Source organism: Lepidothrix coronata, unplaced genomic scaffold, assembly GCF_001604755.1.
Source record: "Lepidothrix coronata isolate B3197 unplaced genomic scaffold, Lepidothrix_coronata-1.0 Scaffold46, whole genome shotgun sequence".
Classification (NCBI taxonomy): Eukaryota; Metazoa; Chordata; class Aves; order Passeriformes; family Pipridae; genus Lepidothrix; species Lepidothrix coronata.
In genome coordinates this window covers 4107998-4125623 of record NW_016690226.1, presented here as the reverse complement: position 1 = coordinate 4125623, position 17626 = coordinate 4107998, and the positions used below count along the sequence as shown (strand labels likewise).

Below are 17626 nucleotides of genomic sequence, written 5' to 3'. Positions count from 1 at the left end.
CGATGTGATCCCCCATTCGCCTTTAGCCTTCTCAGGACTGAGTACTCCCAGTTGTCTCATTCTCTTGTTGTACATCCTTGAAGTCCATCAACATGTGCAATGTGCTGTAATTCTTGAGTCTTATCTGGCAGGCTGTCAGTCTGCTGACAAGGTTTATTGTTACTGGAACAGAGAGGAAGGCCTCCATGTGAAGGCCTCTGGAAGATCAGTGCAGACACTGTTATCTCTGAGAGAAATTAAAGTCTAAACAGAGTGAGCTAACAGGGCTAGCTTCTTTCTTCTGCCTCCTTAGGGACAATTTAAAGTAGGGTTTATGTGGAAGGTTGCTTTTTGAGAGCATGGTTCCCCCTGGCCATGCCAGTGAAGTGGGCACCGAGGTATTTGCCAGCTGCAAAGCAGTCCGTGGCAGGGCATCTGAACCACTGAGAGCTGGCCTTTTGTCCCAGAAGTGGTACTCTGCTGCAGGCTCAGCTTGGAAACCTCAGGTGAAGAGCAGATTTACCATTTGCCCACAAGATGCACATGCCCAATTCTATAGGGATTCCCCTTTGTTATTGATTCCTGAGGCATGATACTTACACAAACCTGACCAGCAAAATCTTCCCTTACCCTTGCTCTATGGCAGGGCATGCAGAACTATTCAAGTGTACAGGCATTGCCTCAGTTTTGGAATACATGCTGATCTGAAAGGGGAAAACAGGCTAGGAGGATATTCTATATAATTACATAGTTTGAAAAATCAGATAGAAAAATTGTGTGGCTTTAAAGGCCAATAGCAAGAGGCAGGATTAGAGAAGGTATTTCAGCCCTGTGAATGCTGCAGTCCCAGACCCCTGCTAATCTTCATTTCACTACCAAGTGCTCCATGCCTGTTCAAATATGGCTCCAAAGGTACTGCACTAGACGCCCAGATCACAGGATTTGCAAATTAGTGGCCTTTGCAAACATTTCTGGTTTAAGATGTTTATGCTATCTTATACACCAAACTTATAGAACAGCTTGATTAAAGGCTGCTGTTTCTATGGCTACCTTAGTAGGGTTTACACATCCTTCAGCTCCACCTGCTCCACCTCCTATCCTTCATCCCCCAACTTCAGTGTCATGGGAAAAACAGAGAAGGCAATCACAAAAAAACCACGGTGCTTTTATTTTCATGATATTACACTGTCTTTCCTTTAAAACAGATGTTGATCTCATGTACTCCATAATAGTGTAAATGAAGCCACCTGAAGTCAGCTCAACAGTGCAGACAACTTCCATCACTACTATTTCAGCTCCAACAGACTCTCTGAGTTTCTTAAGATGGCTTTCCTCCTTTAAAGATTTTCTTCACAATTGTAACAATGGCATGCATTCCACCATCTTGGTTTTGTTGGCTTTAAATGAAAGCTGAGACTCTGGAGCCTGAAATTAGTGATTCTCCTCCCTCAGCAGAGCTGTCTTGAGCACTACCTCAGCTCCAAGGAACACACACTACTGTGAGGAGCAGCATGAGCAAACCATCAGACTGGCTGCATGCATGGAACATTGAGAGAGTCTGACTGCAAGTGAAAGGTGTCTCACTGAAATGCTGGTAAGAAATGGATGATCTTTCACTACCTGGATTTCTCCAGACAAAAGAGATTTCTTTCAGTAAATAGGAGTATAGAACAAGGAGCAAAGCTCTTGATGGTCAGCGACTAGGGAGACAGAGGAGCTCATTTTCATGAAAACAGAACTTAAATGCAGTTGTCCCAGCCCCTCACTACCTATTTTCCCATTTCACAGCATCAGCTCCAGAAGACAGTAGCTAACTTCAGGCACCTGCTCACTCTCACCCTTTCCATGTCCATGTCTAGGTTTTATAGATTTACAGAAGCAGATCTAAAAAAATTCAAATGCCTGGAGGCGAGTCATCAAGATGTATTGGAGAAAGGATGCTGGAAATTCTGCTCCTCTACAGAGCTTAGCCAGATATCTCCAGTCTGCCAGCAGGCCCCTTCAGCCACTGCCATTTGTATAAGCTGGAAACAAGTCTTCTAGCAAGTTTAGGACCTAACGAGCCTCACTTGATTCTTCTAAGATATGGGCAAAAGTAGGTGATGCTGCTGCTCCCATTTTCCCTTTTACGCCAGGAGCCAGAGGTCAACATGCTCAGCAAGAACTGGGGAGCACAGATGCCCTCTCCTCCACAGAAAAAGCAGCACCTCTTCTCTGACGGGAGAAAGCATTGACCAAAGAACCTCAAAGGCAGTTTTGTGGGAGGAGAGCGGGCACTTTCTTGGAATTTGGCCACACAGCACTCCAAAACAGGGTTAGATAACTGTGCAGCCCCATGCATCCAGGACTCCTGTGGCATTTTCCTCTGAGTAATTACTGCGTGAATTAATGACCTCAGGCCCCCACCTTCACTCTCATACACAGGAGAACTTTGATTACTAGCCTACAAAGCATGACTTTTCGCTGTCTGCAGCCACTTATTCTTCATGCTTTTACTGAACAGTGCCAGAATTCCAAGGGGAGCAGGGAGAGATCCCACTTGGTGCGAAATGCCACATGCCCATGAATGATACCCAGGGCAGTGCAGTTTGCAGGACACCACTGTTTGAGATTGCCAAGAAAGGGAGCCTTGTGTGCAAGAGGAGACTGGGAGGTGCACTAAATAGGGAAGGTGCCCAGCAAGTTGGTATTTCTTTGGCACAAAGTGACATGGCATCCCATTGCTGTCTGGCATCCCTCTGCCATTTTGTGCTGCTGTAACATCAGTGGCCACACTTGTGAGTCTGGCCATAAAAATTATTTATAAGAAAACAAGGTCAGGTGTCTTATCAGATATTTTTAGCATCACATTGCATTTTTAAAGATGACGAACATTAGCAGTTTTCCTGTATGTACCATCTTAGTTTACTTAGCCTCATTTAAAAGACCTGATTAAGCCAGAGCAGTTAAATCAGTTAAATTCTTTGTGGAAATTCAGCTTATTCCCAGATACACTGGCCCAATGCCCCACAGATTTACACGTCACATTTATAACAAAGACCAAACATGCATACAGCGGGTTTAGCCATTTTGAGTAGATAATTCTTTTTACACCTTTACTTGGACAGCATTATGTAAAGATTAAAAAAACAATTGTTGTTAAACTCCTCCTAGGGACAACAGTTCAGGATAAATGCTCATGCTGCAGCCTATTGACACAGACAAACCCCAAGGGACATCAGCTCCAAATAATACAACATCAACAGATTTCTGCCCTGGCTGTAAGACCGTATGTGCCCCCACATTCCCTCATTTCCATTCCCCAGTAGCTCCCGCAGCTATGGGCAGTAGCAGACTTTCTTGTCTACTCTGGGCAGCCAGAAAGCAGCTCTGACACAGCCAAGGGCCATTGACTTCCTCATGAGGAGGCAACACTCATGTCTCAGGAAGAAACTTGGACAGGGAAGGGATGAGAACATATTTCTGCTACCTCGGAGAGCAAGTGTTTATGCTGGCAGCAGGTGTGACACTGCCTCTGAGCTATCCTCAGAGAGCAAAGGTCACATGCTGCTGGGGTGGTGCCAGTAGCTCCTGCCCACTCCGTTAGCCTGTGCTGGCTGCCCTTATCCATGGGCAGAGACCAGGGCACCAGGTGAGTGATGTACCCACTGCCACAAACTTGTGGTGTCCTCTGAAAATGAACAGGTCTTGACTGCTACTCAGAAGAGTTTGCCTTACAAATTAACTATGTAGTGAAAGAAGAGGCTCTCTCAGCAGGGAGCACAGGGTGCTGATTTGGTTACAGGTGATTTCATTGCTCTGCATTTAGAAGCAGTGGGCAAAAACTGCCCCCACCATCAAAGGGTAACTTGTGTGCCTGTTAACTGATGCATCTTGTTTCTGTATCTGTTAAGAATACATCTGGGAAAGGCCCAAGCTATGGAAGATATTGGCCACAACAATTACTATGCCAGAGTAGGAAAGTGTGACTGAGTTGCAGTCAGACTTGGTAGGACAATCAAGTGGAAAAAGCAAGGCACATAGTTTTCCATGTCTGGATGTCCAGTTTAATAGAACTCGGGAGTAAAGCCCAACATAGGTAATGACATGGAACAGCCAGTTTAAAGCAAATGTATTTAAGCAAGTAAAAATTACTTGAACTGCTAAGGAATTCACTGGTCTCAACAAAAGCAGAGCACAGCCTTTGCTAACACGGAGACTTTCCTAATCTCCTCAGAGGTTTCCTGAAGGCCTTATCATATACTTATTGCTCCTTCTTTGCTGTCTTCAGTCTGGCTGGGACCTCAGCTTGAGCTGCCTCTGTTTGGTGGGTATTGCAGGAGGCTGTTCACAGCTTGGAGAACTGAACCAGGTGTCGGCCAATCTCTGAGACTCTGGCACAGCCTGAAATACATGACACAATAATGAGAATGAAAGGTTTGTGGATGAAGCTTGGAAGCCCCCTTCTCTGAATTACAGTCTTGTCTTGTATGAGCTGGGTTGGGATAGGTTTGTACTTCAGTAGTTCTGTTCCTCAATGGCATCTTCAGCCTTGAGGTTAGGCACCAGACTCCCCACACAAGTAGAGTTAGAAACATGAAAAAAAATGATCCTTACAACAAGCTGAGCAGGGTGTTATCTGACCCAGTCAGCAGAGAAAAGGTAGACAGAAAAGATACAGGGATTGCTGGGTGCCAAGTGACAGGAGGTGGAGATTTGCACTGGCATTTCATCTGGTCAAAAATGGGTGGAAGAGGGATTCTGGTTGGCACCCAGCTGGACATGAGCCAGCAGTGTGCCCAGGTGGCTACAACGGCCAATGGCAACCTGGCCTGTATCAGAAACAATGTGACCAGCAGGACCTGGGCAGTGATCAGGCCCCTGAATGGGGCACTGATGAGGCTGCACTTTGAATCCTGTGTTCAGGAGAGATTTAGATTGGATATTAGGAAAAATTTCTTCACATGAAGGGTTATCAAGCATTAGATGAGGCTGTCCAGAAAGGTAGTTAAGTCACCATCCCTGTAGGTATTTAAAAGACATGGAGATGTGCTGCTTAGGGACATGGTTTCATGGTGGACTTCGCAGTGCTGGGTTAAGAGTTGACCTTGATGGTCTTATAGGTCTTTTCCAACCTAAAAGACTATATGGTTCTATGAATTTCACGCTTCCACTAAAAGGATCCCAACTTGCTGCTCTTGCTGAATCCAGTGCCCTTTTGCAAGTAAAGTGTAAGAGCCTACTGGAAAAAAAACCAACAAAACAAAACAAAAAACAAAAACCCCACAAAACCAACAAACCCACCATGTAGGAATCTTTGCTAGTTGAAAAAGTGACCTTAAAACCAACCATGCCAACAGGATTTCAATTCCAGTCTCCTAGTCAGCATTGTTATCCACTTGAGTTCATGGTTGCTAGAGCATGAAAATCTTTAATAAGATCCTTTGCTGATGTCTGAATACTCCTGCACTGGATCTGCATGTCATGCTTAGTATCATAGAATATCCTGAGTTGGAAGTAGCCCACAAGAATCATGGAAGTCCATCTTCTGGCCCTGCATAGGACATCCCCATGAATCACACCATGTGCCTGAGAACTTTGTCCAAATGCTTCTTGAACTCTGACAGGTTTGGTGCTGAGACTTCCCTAGGGAGCCTGTTCCAGTGCTCAACCACCCTCTTGTTCATACGTGAAACGAGTTTGCACTGGGCTCTGCAAGTTTGCTGTCAGTAAGGGGATCAAACGTGGCAGCTACAGTTGGGAGCAATAGTGAGAAATGAGAGTGAGGAACAAAAGTAAAATCTTGGAGGAGACATGAAGGCTTTAAAGGCATGTAGAATGCAGAGGTTTGAACCTCCACGAACAGGTTGTATTCTCCAATATGCAGAGAAAAATTCTGCATCCATTTTTAATGAACTTTTCATGCAGAAAAAAATTGGTTCCATTTTGCCCTGATAAACAGTATGTTAAATACTGAAAAACATATGCTACCATTCCCAGCAGAACAGAAATTGCAGGTTTTGCTCAGCTTTACTCAGCAATTTTGTATCTCTTTAGCTGGGTCACAAAGCTGCTTTAACCTATTTCCTCCTTCCAGGTGTCATTGCTGTGACACCTGAAATGCCAAGTGGTTTTCTAGGAAGCAAAGAATCACCTTAAGCATAGCAACCTGAACCAGCACAGGTCAGGTGGATTCCCTTTTCGTGACCCATCCATCAGACTTCTGATTTTATATGGCTTGCATGAAGAAACCTCTGTATCGCCCATTGCAAACAACCTGCAAAATACTTACCGGCCAAGGCCATCGACAAACGAAACTCATCCTGCAAAATTCTCAAAACGTCCTGGAGACCTTCTTCACCCTGCTCCGACAGAGAAAGCACTCAGGGTAAAAGGAGCACTGGCACAGAGCAGTGCTGCAGGATGCTAGCACTGTGAGAGCTGGGACAGTCCCTTAACCTCGTGCCAATTCCAAGCTCTCATACAGATGAATGATTAAAACTTTATGATGGATGTGCTCAGTTCATTGCAGATTAATTTAAATGCTTTTCCTTTTGTGATACATCTGAACATGGAAAGAAAACAAAGCTGTTTTTCACTTGTGACATTTTCTAGCTGGTTTCTTCTCTTAGCTTTCAGTTTTCCTCTGCCAATTGGCTTGTTATTTAAAATGTCAAGCCTTACAATGCTGATAGTTTTCAATGAAGTAATGAGAGTTTTATATATGATACTGCTTTAAAAACTTTAGTTTACTCAAATACTGGTCTGAATCTTCAAAAATAATATATTGTGTGTTTTCCCCTGTGTAAGTGACACCAAGAAGCTCAAAATCCAATAAATTGTATACAAGATTTTGAGTTTCTTGTAAAATACTGGATGATTTTTTCTTTTTTTTTTTTTCCTCTTAAATTTTCTTTTTACTTCTTACAATAAAGAATGTTTTGGGTGCAGACAACGTTAGTGCTTGTTCATGTCCTTCCTCTTTGTATGCTAGGGTAATACACTGAGATACATCTTTAGGAATACTCTAACTTACTCATCTTTATGAATTTTATACCAAAGCACAGTTAAACCCCCAAATCCCATCTCCATTCTGCTTGCATTGTGGAAAAAAAGCAGGCAACTCACAGCAGCACCCTTTTCATGTTAGGCCCTTTTTTTATGTTTACTGGCAAAAGAAACAGTACTGACAACTCTTCCAGGTTTCTCAGAAGATTCAGGTGACTTCTTGCTTAAAATCTAGCTACTGGAATCCACAGCAATCACACCACTGGACAAGAGTCTCATTCAAAAGATAGGAAATGTTTCTAGGCCATAAAAATAAAGATTTTTTTATTCTAGAGAAAAGTTTGGAATCTCCAATTGAGAGGCTAAATAGCAAAAATTTAGTAAAGCAAACAACTGATGTAATAATATTTTAATTATATTTTGTTAACTTTCTGCATCAGAGGCCTAATTCATGACTCTGGATTGTAGAAATATTCCCATAGTTAAGAAGCAGCATATATAGGAAATTGTGAAATTCAGTGGTATTTTTAAATCACAGAAATGTCAGATTTGGGGTGATTCCACTTAAAAATCCATTAAAAAAAAAAAAGAGAGAGAGAGATATTCTTTGCCAGTGAAAACTTTTTCTCTATGACTTCAATAACAACAGAGTGTTGAAGAGTATGAGAAGCAGGCATATGAACTGAAAGCTCCTCACTCACCTTGTAAGCCAGACCCCATAAAGCTGGTCTTCCAATAAAGACGCATTTTGCTCCCAGTGCCAGTGCTTTTAACACATCACTTCCTTTTCTTATTCCACCATCTAAGTAAACTTCAACTCTGCCTCGTACTGCCTCCACAACTTCAACCAGAGCATCAATCTGCAAAGAAGCATCCAGTCTCACCTTAAGGTCAACCTTTGATTCCAAGAGAAAGAGGATATATTCCAAAGAGACAGGCGGGGAGACAATGCTTCCATAGCATACCTTCTCAAAATAAAATGTGATGATGCATCACAAATAGCTTAGCACCAAAGGCTGCAGGATAAAGTGCAGCTCCCTATTCTGTTTACGGGATAGTTAACATGATTTTCCAGTGCTTTGCCTATATTGATATTTTTGCTAGCACTTCTGGTGAGTGCTTTATGAAAGATTTTATATATAAATTTCAATGAAAATAACTGTTACTAATATTTTACTTTTGTTTGAGACAAATGTTTGTAAAAAAAGGCTGATGTCCAAACTGCCTACAGTTTACATTTCAACCTAATCCTGGTGACCACCTGTCGAATGCCTCCTCAAACCCCCTAAAGCATCTATGAAGGATTTAATTTGCTTTGTATGACAGGCAACATATAATCTCCTCCAGGTTAAGTCTCCTGATTCCCTAAGGTCTTTTTTGTAGAGTCCAACATGGACTAGAGTCCCAGTTGCTAGTGCAGGGCAGCACCATACAGAGATGCTGGCTGTGGTCCCAAAGGCAGTACAACCAGAGGCAGGACATTACACTAGACCTAATTAACTCTCAGTAAACCCAAATGGCTCTTTTCTGCAGTCTCTTATAACCTTTTGCCTCCTTTTATTTATTTTTTTTTTTTTTTGAGTAGAGCAGCTATAACTAAGCATACTAAGCAGATTTTTCTAGTTAATCCATTTTTTTTCCCAGGACTTCAGACTAAAAACTTTCAGGCTGAAATTTTCTAGGAGTAGCTCATCAAGGACAGGGACAATAGATTCTATTGTCAGGCTTGGTACCAAAAGAATATCAGAGCCAAACTAGGTATCTACTGCCCTGTCTGTGTATGTAAAGAAACTTTTATGATAGAAGAGCAATTCAATATGGATGCCATTTCTGTTATTATGCCCTCAGCATTTAGACTATAAATGTTTTTTATTCATTATTGTCAGACTTGATGTAGAATAGAAGACAATTCCCTGGTACCTATTTTTATTTTACAAAAGAAAACAGAGAAAAAAACATACATAAGATACTATGCAATGCAGAACTGTAAAATAAGGACAATTGGAAAAACTGAGAGAAGCCAAATTAAACCAGTGAAATACACATATGTCCAAACAATGTTTGATTTCTTTGTACAGTTTAAAAAGCAAGGGAATTTTTTTCCAGATAAGTTATCCTTTTTTTGGCTCATGAAAGTCAATAAATTCCCATTTAGGCTTGAGTCCGTAAATACGCAAACAGGCCTCTCACTAAATCTAGCTGCTTTGTTTTGTATGTTTTGACAGATGTGAACAATGAGAATACATCATGCTTTCATTTGTACATTTTTGGTTTCAGAGCTTCGTTTTCCTTTTGCTGCAGTGTGCAAAGAGTTTGTGTGCACTGCACCAGCTCATGGAGACACAGGCAGAAAACATTTCCTGACTTAGGCCAGTACTTTATCTGCAGTTATGTGGTTTCTGCAACACTCACAGAACCCTCCCAAGAATCTGAGAAAATACTTCAGTGGGTAGCTTATGCCAAGTTACAGATCTTACAAGTTTAAAGCTAAAGTATATCTGCACACACCCACGTCCACTGAACAAATAAATACAAGTCCACCAAAACTGTACAGACAGAGCTGGTCATAGAGATACCCAGGTTAATGCAAATATGCAGACTGTAAGCAGTCATGGGACATACATTTTCTCACTTACAGTGGCAGGTCCTTCATCCAGTTGTCTTCCACCATGATTGGACACAATAATTCCCTGAACTCCATGTCTCACTGCCAGTTCTGCATCTTCTTTCGTCAAGATGCCTTTGATGATGATGGGCAGGTGGGTCAGGCTCTGCAGCCAGTAGATATCATTCCAGGTGATGGAAGGATCTAAGCTGTTGGGTGGCAGTCCATACTCAGAACGGTCATCTCCCTACAGCCATAGAACAAAAGAAAGCCTCATCTGAGCTGCAACAATTCAGAGGTCCCTTGAAGTCTTTCCTTGCCATAGAAAAGATTACTTAAACTTGCTAACAAACATGTTCATCAGCTCCAGAAAGCATATATCTCTGAAGAAGAATAATTACAGTGGGGGTGGAGATCAGTTTGTCTTAGGCATTTGGATGGGGATTTTGTAGTCGGAACCCAGGTTGGCAGGAGATCAAGGCAGGATGCTGCAGAACCAGAAGGGGAGAAGATACACCCTGGGTAGAGCAGATGCCAAAGCAGCAGTTACCCAGTGGTTTTGTCTCATGTGGTACATGCCAGCAGAGTGAATGAAAGGACAGGCTCATTTTACAAACCTCAAAGTCTCGTTCCAAGTTCTTCAGTTTCATGTGGGGTGGAAGGCAGAAACCATTGCGGATATCGTCGCGTCTTTTGCCCGTGTAGGGCAGATCTGCGGTGAGGACAAGGGCCTGGAAACCCAAGGCCTCCGCTCGTTGGACCAGCTGACGGGAAACTGTCCTGTTGCGGTGGATGTAGAGCTGGAACCACCGGAGGCCCCCAGGAGCGGCCGCAGAGATCTCCTCCAGCGTGCAGGTGGAGTATGTGCTGGCAATGTAACAGGTGTTCATGGCTTTGGCTGCTTCAGGACGTATTGAAAAAGAATCAGAAACAAAGTGATTTGAACCATCTCACCAGACATCAGACACAAAATTTTGTGCTCTTTGCAGAGACTTCCTGAACTCCTGTTTTACGTATATCCTATGAAGCACAGCGCAATTATGACCCCCGGATTAAAAGTAGCTGTATCTACCATGCACTAGTGTAGGATCATGGTTAAGAAAGCAGGAAAGAGAGAGGCAATTTACCAAGCTGCACGTTCATTTTGCAACTACTTTTTTTGAAAAACCATGAATTTTTTCTTTATGACTGAGTTTTCACAGGAATGCACTCTCAATTTCACTTGGTGTACACAGAAATACACAGAAAAAAAGAGAAATTTTAAAGCATCACGTCTCCAAACCCACTATAGGATTTGTGAAGAGATACCATCCCTCTTTTTTCTCCAAGGGAGACACTTCTTAACCAGTAACAAGGAATTCACAGTCTGAGTCTCATCCACCACTTTTATGACCTATCTAGAGCCACCAGGACTGAGAACCTTGTGTGGTTCTTCGTGTGAGTCAGAAATGGGTCCACTGCCCTTGTCTTAAGTTTGCAGCAGATTCCACAGTGAGGATCTTGTAATAGTGGTAGCTGGAGAAGTAGAGCAATGCCTATACAGGTTCCCATGCAGAATGTCAGAAAGTGGGAAAAGAGTTTGCCCCTTCAAGCCTGAAAACTTTTCTCAGTCACACTCCAAGGCATCCTAAAAGTTTCTTGAGGCTTTTACACAAACCACCCTTTTTGCAACATGGCAGCAGACCAGAAGAGTACCTCTGGCTGTGCTTTTCTCTCCATCAGGCCATGCTAGCTGGTGGAAGCCAGTGGGGGCGATTCCTACGGGAAAGCTGATTTCAGTCCCCAGGATCTTAGTCCTAATATCCATCATGGATACATCCCGCAGCACATGTGGCTGGAAACGAATTCTGCAAGGCAAAAAGAACCACATTCAGGATAGTAGATGTTCAGTGACTTTTCCGAAGTTTCATGGAAACCAGGTCTTCATTTACCAACTACAAGACAGGAATCTGAGACAATAAATAGAACAGCATATAACAGAGGTTCAACCACTTCCATTTTCCATTAATCCTGCTTACTGGCCACAGTACTTAATTTCTTCACTTCATCTCACCTTGTGGGTCCCTTCCAATTCAGCATATTCTGTGATTCTGTGTCTTGTTCTCCCATTGTCCACCTCCCAGGTTTCTTCTACTTGCAGCCCAATCCCAGGTTGGTGCCTTCCACTCCACCATTTGTATGTCTGTCCTCACTGTACAGTGTGCCTGCCCTCACACTCTGCAGCATGTTCCCCAAATCCCATCCTACTTGCGCTTAGACTTCCTGCTTTTCTGCAAGAGCTCCCTGTTGCTTCTCATTCTATTATAGGTACTCATCTCCTTTCCTGTCATGCCTGTATACCACACAGTACCGTACCATACCCTACCACTTGCCTGTACCCTCAGCATCACCTATGCCTCACGCAATCTGTGTCACAGTCAGGCTGGCATCAGACCATGCAGCATATATCATTCAGGTAAGTGCATTTTGCTTGGGGATCACCTTGAAAAGGCAAGGTCTTAGGTGTCTTTGCTTGTGAAGTCCAAACACTTGCACAAAAATGTAGTTTAAAAGCTCCCAGTACAACACCCCTCATTTCCTCCTCACATTACCTTTTATATGCCAAGATGTTTTCATCTCGTGTGTTACAGTCATCTGCTCCAGCTGCAAAATAATCCCAAGCAGTCTTGGGTAAATACTTTTTAGCGTAGGCTTCAAAGTCTGAAAGACACACCATAGCCATTGCTGAGAGAGGCTCTGGGAACCTTGAAGAAAAGAATAACATGGAGGAGAAATTAGATCCCTGAACTGTCATTCTCTCTTCCAGGGGCTCTCATGTCACTCAATGCAAATCTTTTAGCCGTCTGTCTTTTAGAAGACCTGCTGAGAGGTTGTCTCTGTCTATTGAGCACATCAGTCTATGAATGCATCTTCTCCCCTAGTATGAGAAAAACTTGCAGATGCAGCTATAGGAAGCTTGCATCTCTGTGCCTTTATTCTGTTTTAAACAGCAGCCTGAAGAGGACATTTTAGGTCCTCTTTTAGTCGCATAATTCTGTCATAAGTTCCATCTTAAAACTAGCTGGGTTATTTGTTCCACTAATTCTCCTCAAAGTTTGTCCCAGAACATCATTTGCTAGATTACCCGTAAGGACAGCTCCCTGACTGAACAATTAGTTATGGAACACAGTGATGGAATTCAAGATTATGAAATCTGGAAACAAGTAAATGCAGAGTCTACATCTAACCTGCTCCAGCATGAACGCATTGTAAAACTATGTCCAGACTCTGACTGCAAGTGGAGCAGCAACTCTGTGGAAAAAAACAAAGCATTTTCTACAGATCTTCTTTTCTCTTCTCTAACAAATATCTTCTGGGTGTTTGAATTACATGACATATGCTATAAAAGGAGCATACAGAATTTGGACAAACCATGAGAAAATACTGGCAAAAAAACAATTTCTGCAAAATGAAACATGTTTTTACGAACTACCCTCAGCCTTTCAGGGAAGACAAGTGATTTTGTGTTACCCAGATGTCTAATCAAACCAACATAAATGTTGCCCAGCAAATGCCTGCACTTACATACTTTTGAAGTAGCCAGGACTAAAAGCTGTGCAAATTAATGTTTTAGCAAACCATGGCTGTGTGTGAGGAAAAACACGTACAAAACACAGACAAAGGCAATTTGCTAAATTGTTTATTGCAATTACTTCCACAGCTCTGATTAAAATAGGCATTTAGTAAGGTATATGAAAACATGAAGTTTTTAAACAGCTGTGGTTCAGTCTGATTTTTCTAAAAAACATACAGGAAGAAGTAAATATCCTAATTTTCAGGATTAGCCTCCCACCACAGATTAGCAGGGGTTGCAAGCTTCACCAAAATCAGTCCCTTGTGTCTGATGTTGTACAGTTCTGGCACAGATAAACCCACGGGTTATGTACACAGAAACAACCTGTCAAACTGCAGGCATGGAGATGTCTCAGTGACTGAGGTACCTGTGTTTACATTTGAAAATTAGGACTTAAAATTCTATGCTAGAAAAGAGCCCAAGGTGAGGGAGTCATTGGAAGATGAAGAAGAAATGCGACTGATTTCTTCAGTATTATTTTGTCTCATCTGACAGGCATTAGGTAGCCAGTGGTGTAAGTATGCCAAGTCTGCTCTCTATGCATTCAAGACATCAAGCACTGCCGACAGCACAAGTCTTCACATATATACTGTGACATACTTTAAACAATGTGTCACAACTTCTGCTTTTCCAACTCTTACAAAGGTCAAAACCAGAAAGCACAATAAGATAAACCAAGTCCTCTCACAGCAGAATAAACTGCAATTTTAAACAACCCAGGCTCAGTCCTGTCTCCCAATTCAGTTCAGACTTACTTTGGGTTTCAGAGAGAGCTGCAGGAGGTGAGAGCTTCTCCCTCAAGTTTGCCTGCAAACAGGATGTAGAGGTCTTTTCACTGAGTAGATTCTGTTTTTTCTAGAATCAATAAGCAACCGTCAGAGATTAAAGCTCAATCCTGTGGTAAACTTTGTACTGTTTGTATAACACTAATGTTGTTTGGCTATCAGGTGATTAAAAATTCCTTCTAAAAACAGCCATCACCTTGTCAGTGGTGCTATTGCTTGGGACAGAGCCCCGGAGCTGAGCTCTTTGGCAACTGCTGATGGCTGTGCATTCATTTAGGAGAGCAACACTATTTCAGGGGTCTTACTGAATCTCTAAACTGTTGATAACTTGCTGTTTCATGTGCTACAGATTCTACTAAAATGATGATCCACAGGCAGAGTGAATTGTAGCAACCCACAGCTACAGAACTTGGACTTTTTACCAGTACATGTGAAAGAGATATTTTTTGCCTCCTACAGTATATGAACAACTAAAATACCCTTTGTCTTCTGCCATTTTTAATGGGCTATGAGCGCTCTCATGATCCAGTTGCTCTCCCACTGGGCTTGCAGATTCCCTCCTTTGGTCCCCCACTCAGTCATCTCCCAAGAGGATTGCCAGTCCTCCTTTTTCTGTGCTTGGAGCTGGTGGGACTTCTCTGTGCCTCCCTCCATCTCCTCTGTTAGCATTACAAACCAGGACTGAGGTGCTAACAGATCTTACATTTGCAAGATACGAAAAATAAACACTGGACAGTTTTATTTGTCTTTTGTTTTTTTAGCCTTTGGGGTAAAAAAATGCTTTCAACATTTACATGCATCTCTGAGATCTTGAAGCTTTGATTGTTACTAACCGAAAATTGAGATATTATGATAAGAGGTGTAGAGAGTGAGGAAGAAACTTGTTAAAACACTCCCAAAGTTTTACAAGTACTGTTGTCCTCCCAGCTCAAGCAGCCCAGATGGGGCAGTGAGAAGCTGAACAGAACTGCAGCCTCAGAACCTGATGTTCACCTGGCTAGTCTGGTCCAGGACTGCAGACCTAAAGTTTCTGACAGCAGAAATTGTAGTTCACTGACAGCATCTATGCAGCTGCAATGAACCCCTGTTCTTCTGTTAGATGTGTTCACAAGATCCTGCCGAAACTAAACCAGGCATGGTCATCTCTGTTGTTGTGTTCTGAAACTTGTTAAAATTCAGCCTTCAGAGCTCATTATCTGCCAACAGCACTGTGAAGTTAGCTTCTGGCATGGATAGCTATGGATACAGGTGTCACAAACCAGACAAGGTGTCACACTTAGCTAGAGTGCCCATGAGCTCTTTGGTTTGCTTTCCTGCTCAGGAAGAGCTGTGCAGCAGATGGCCTTCAGGTCACGTCTGAAGAGAAAAGCTGTGTTCTCTGTATGTGCACACAACCCTGGGAAAGGACGGAAAATCCTGCCCTCATTCTTTCTCCGCTAGATGTCAGGTTTGGGTCATATATATCAATTTATGTTGTTAAAAACAACAAAAAAGCCCCAGTACTTGCTGGCCTTCAGGACACTATGGCCTTAAACCCACTATGATCACATCACAAGAATGCCTGCTAATATGTTTGGAAATCTTCATTCTCTGTGTTTTATTCTTAACATTTTCTGGTGCAACAGCACAGTAATAAATGTAACTACATCTGGTCTGCCCTGATCTTTGTTTCAGCCTACAAGTTGTCTGCAGGGTCCTCTGTCATATTGCTCATTATGCTGATCAAAGGACTCCCCTACTTTAGGGATGCACATTGCAGGCAACTCACCAAACCATAAAGTTTATGGTTTCATGATTATCATAATTTTACATGAATTAAAAATAGTCTGTGACTACTGTATTTTGGATCAGGAAAGGGGAAAAATCTCTGCATTTGTGCTGTGGCTTTTAAAAGGCTGTACTTTGCATCTAGATATATTTTCTTCCTTCAGCAACGGGCTCAGTTCAAAATAGCAATGACTTTTTTGTCCCAAAAGTGGTATTTTCTCTGATAAAGTCCCATGATTTAGCTGTGAAGCTGTTAAATTCTAAGAAAATTAAAATTTGCCACAGAGATAATATCTTTGATTACAGCTCCTGTATATACTCAGAAAAAGTGGACAAGTTTTAAAGCTCTGGAGCCCTTTCACTGGAGTACAATAAAAGTACCTCCCTCCCACCCTCCATTATTCCTTCCTTCCCTCCCTTCCTCCTACCCTCCCTCCCCCTACCCTTCATCCCTCCCTCCATTATTCCCTGCCTCCCTCCCTTTAAAAACTTTGCTGGAAGCCTTGCTGCCTTCTTTTGAAAACTGAATAAAATAATATAGGAAATAATTGCACATCTGGTCCAGGCTTGCAGGTAGAATGTCAAGCAGTCAACAGCCAAAGCTCAGTTTTTGCACAGATCTGCATAGCCGGGGTTTCGCAGCTGCTTACTTTTCAATACTAACATAGTCAAAAGCTTGTGGGTCCAAACACAAAGATCCTCTGTAAATCTGTGCTCCAGTTCCTATTACAGTCACGATGCTCATTACTCCAGTTGGTTGTATTTGTTTGCTTTTCACAGATGGCAAATCACTGTGGGTCAAGTTGACATCTCTCTCACTGATGCATCCACTAGTGGTCGGTTCAGTCTGGGACTTTGAAATATTTCAGTGAAGAATCTGGTGAACTCTAAGCAGTGTAAATAATTCAGATGGCATAACAGTTTGCATACAGTCACCACTGTTTTTCCTTATCAGATGTCTTTCTTGAGCATATGCCTCATGTTTGGAAGGAAAATTCTTGTCAGTCATACCAGAAAGTCTATCCCAAACTGAATATTTAAATAGCTATCCCTCTGTTATAAGAGGAGATGGCAACGAATCTTATATTTAACACAGCCTAACACTTTTGATTATAAGACACGTTTTTCAGCTGCTTCTAATTTTTTCATATTTTGATCATTCTAGGCTGAAATTTTCCATCCTTGATCTCTGTGTTGGGCTGAATTTTATTTCGGGAATGTTTCACTGAAAGTTGGTCAGCAACTTCCAAGAATGAGGTTGGCGAAAAATGATGGTTGGCCTATGCTGAAAATGTCTTACAATGGTTTCACTGCAGTTCAGTGCTTCATGCAGGGGCCTGAAATTAGTGGGGCCTGATCCCTGGAATCATCATCCTGGACTTCTGGCCATATGAAAATTCTGTCAGATCTGACCCAGCTGTAAATCATTGCTTTCCACTTGCACATGATCACCAGAACTTGCCTGAAATCCAGATATCATCTTTGCTGAACACTTGCCTAGTGCAGAGCATGCTTCTGCCATAGGAACTCAGAGAGCCCCAAATATGAGCAGAGGACAGAGAGCTGGCCTGACCCCACTCTCCCACAGCCCATGCCACCTGGGTTTGGACTCAGCCTGAAACAGCAATAAAGGGGAGAAGGAAGACAAAAATAATGGCTGAAAAGAGGAGCTGTGGGACAGCACCTAGGGACAGGCAGGGTGGGATGTGCAGAGGCAACAAGATCAGAGACAGAGCAGATGGAAGCCAAGAGGGCAGGGACATCTTGGGATGACAGGGCTTCAGGGGGATAGAAGAATCAAGAGAAGGGGACAAATTAGGGGAAGAGACAGAAGGGCACTGCCTGTGACATACTGCTCTAGTGTTCTAGGAGACTATTAGACATTTGGCT

General features: G+C 42.6%; 1 protein-coding gene across 2 annotated transcripts; it reads right to left on the bottom strand.

The window, feature by feature from the left end:
* Positions 1–4073: 4073 nt before the first annotated feature.
* Positions 4074–14061, bottom strand: HAO2 (hydroxyacid oxidase 2). 2 transcript variants are annotated; one of them, XM_017814887.1, is made up of 8 exons: positions 13940–14061; positions 12163–12315; positions 11267–11418; positions 10189–10472; positions 9603–9818; positions 7668–7826; positions 6251–6320; positions 4074–4362 (listed from the first exon to the last, which is right to left on the bottom strand). In XM_017814887.1, the coding sequence occupies exons 2-8, from the start codon at positions 12291–12293 to the stop codon at positions 4307–4309; spliced, it is 1068 nt and encodes a 355-aa protein (XP_017670376.1). In that variant the 5' UTR covers positions 12294–12315; positions 13940–14061; the 3' UTR covers positions 4074–4306. The 2 variants fall into 2 exon arrangements, with proteins under 2 accessions (XP_017670376.1, XP_017670377.1); XM_017814888.1 differs by having other exon boundaries at positions 10189–10469.
* Positions 14062–17626: the final 3565 nt, after the last annotated feature.

Excerpts from the sequence above, each read along its gene's own strand:
- HAO2 (XM_017814887.1), bottom strand. The coding sequence starts at position 12,293 with ATGGCTATGGTGTGTCTTTCAGACTTTGAAGCCTACGCTAAAAAGTAT. Across the intron at positions 11,419-12,162 it reads AACATCTTGGCATATAAAAG|AATTCGTTTCCAGCCACATG; the intron begins GTAATGTGAGGA and ends TTTGCCTTGCAG. Across the intron at positions 7,827-9,602 it reads TGGATGAAGGACCTGCCACT|ATTGATGCTCTGGTTGAAGT; the intron begins GTAAGTGAGAAA and ends GCTTCTTTGCAG.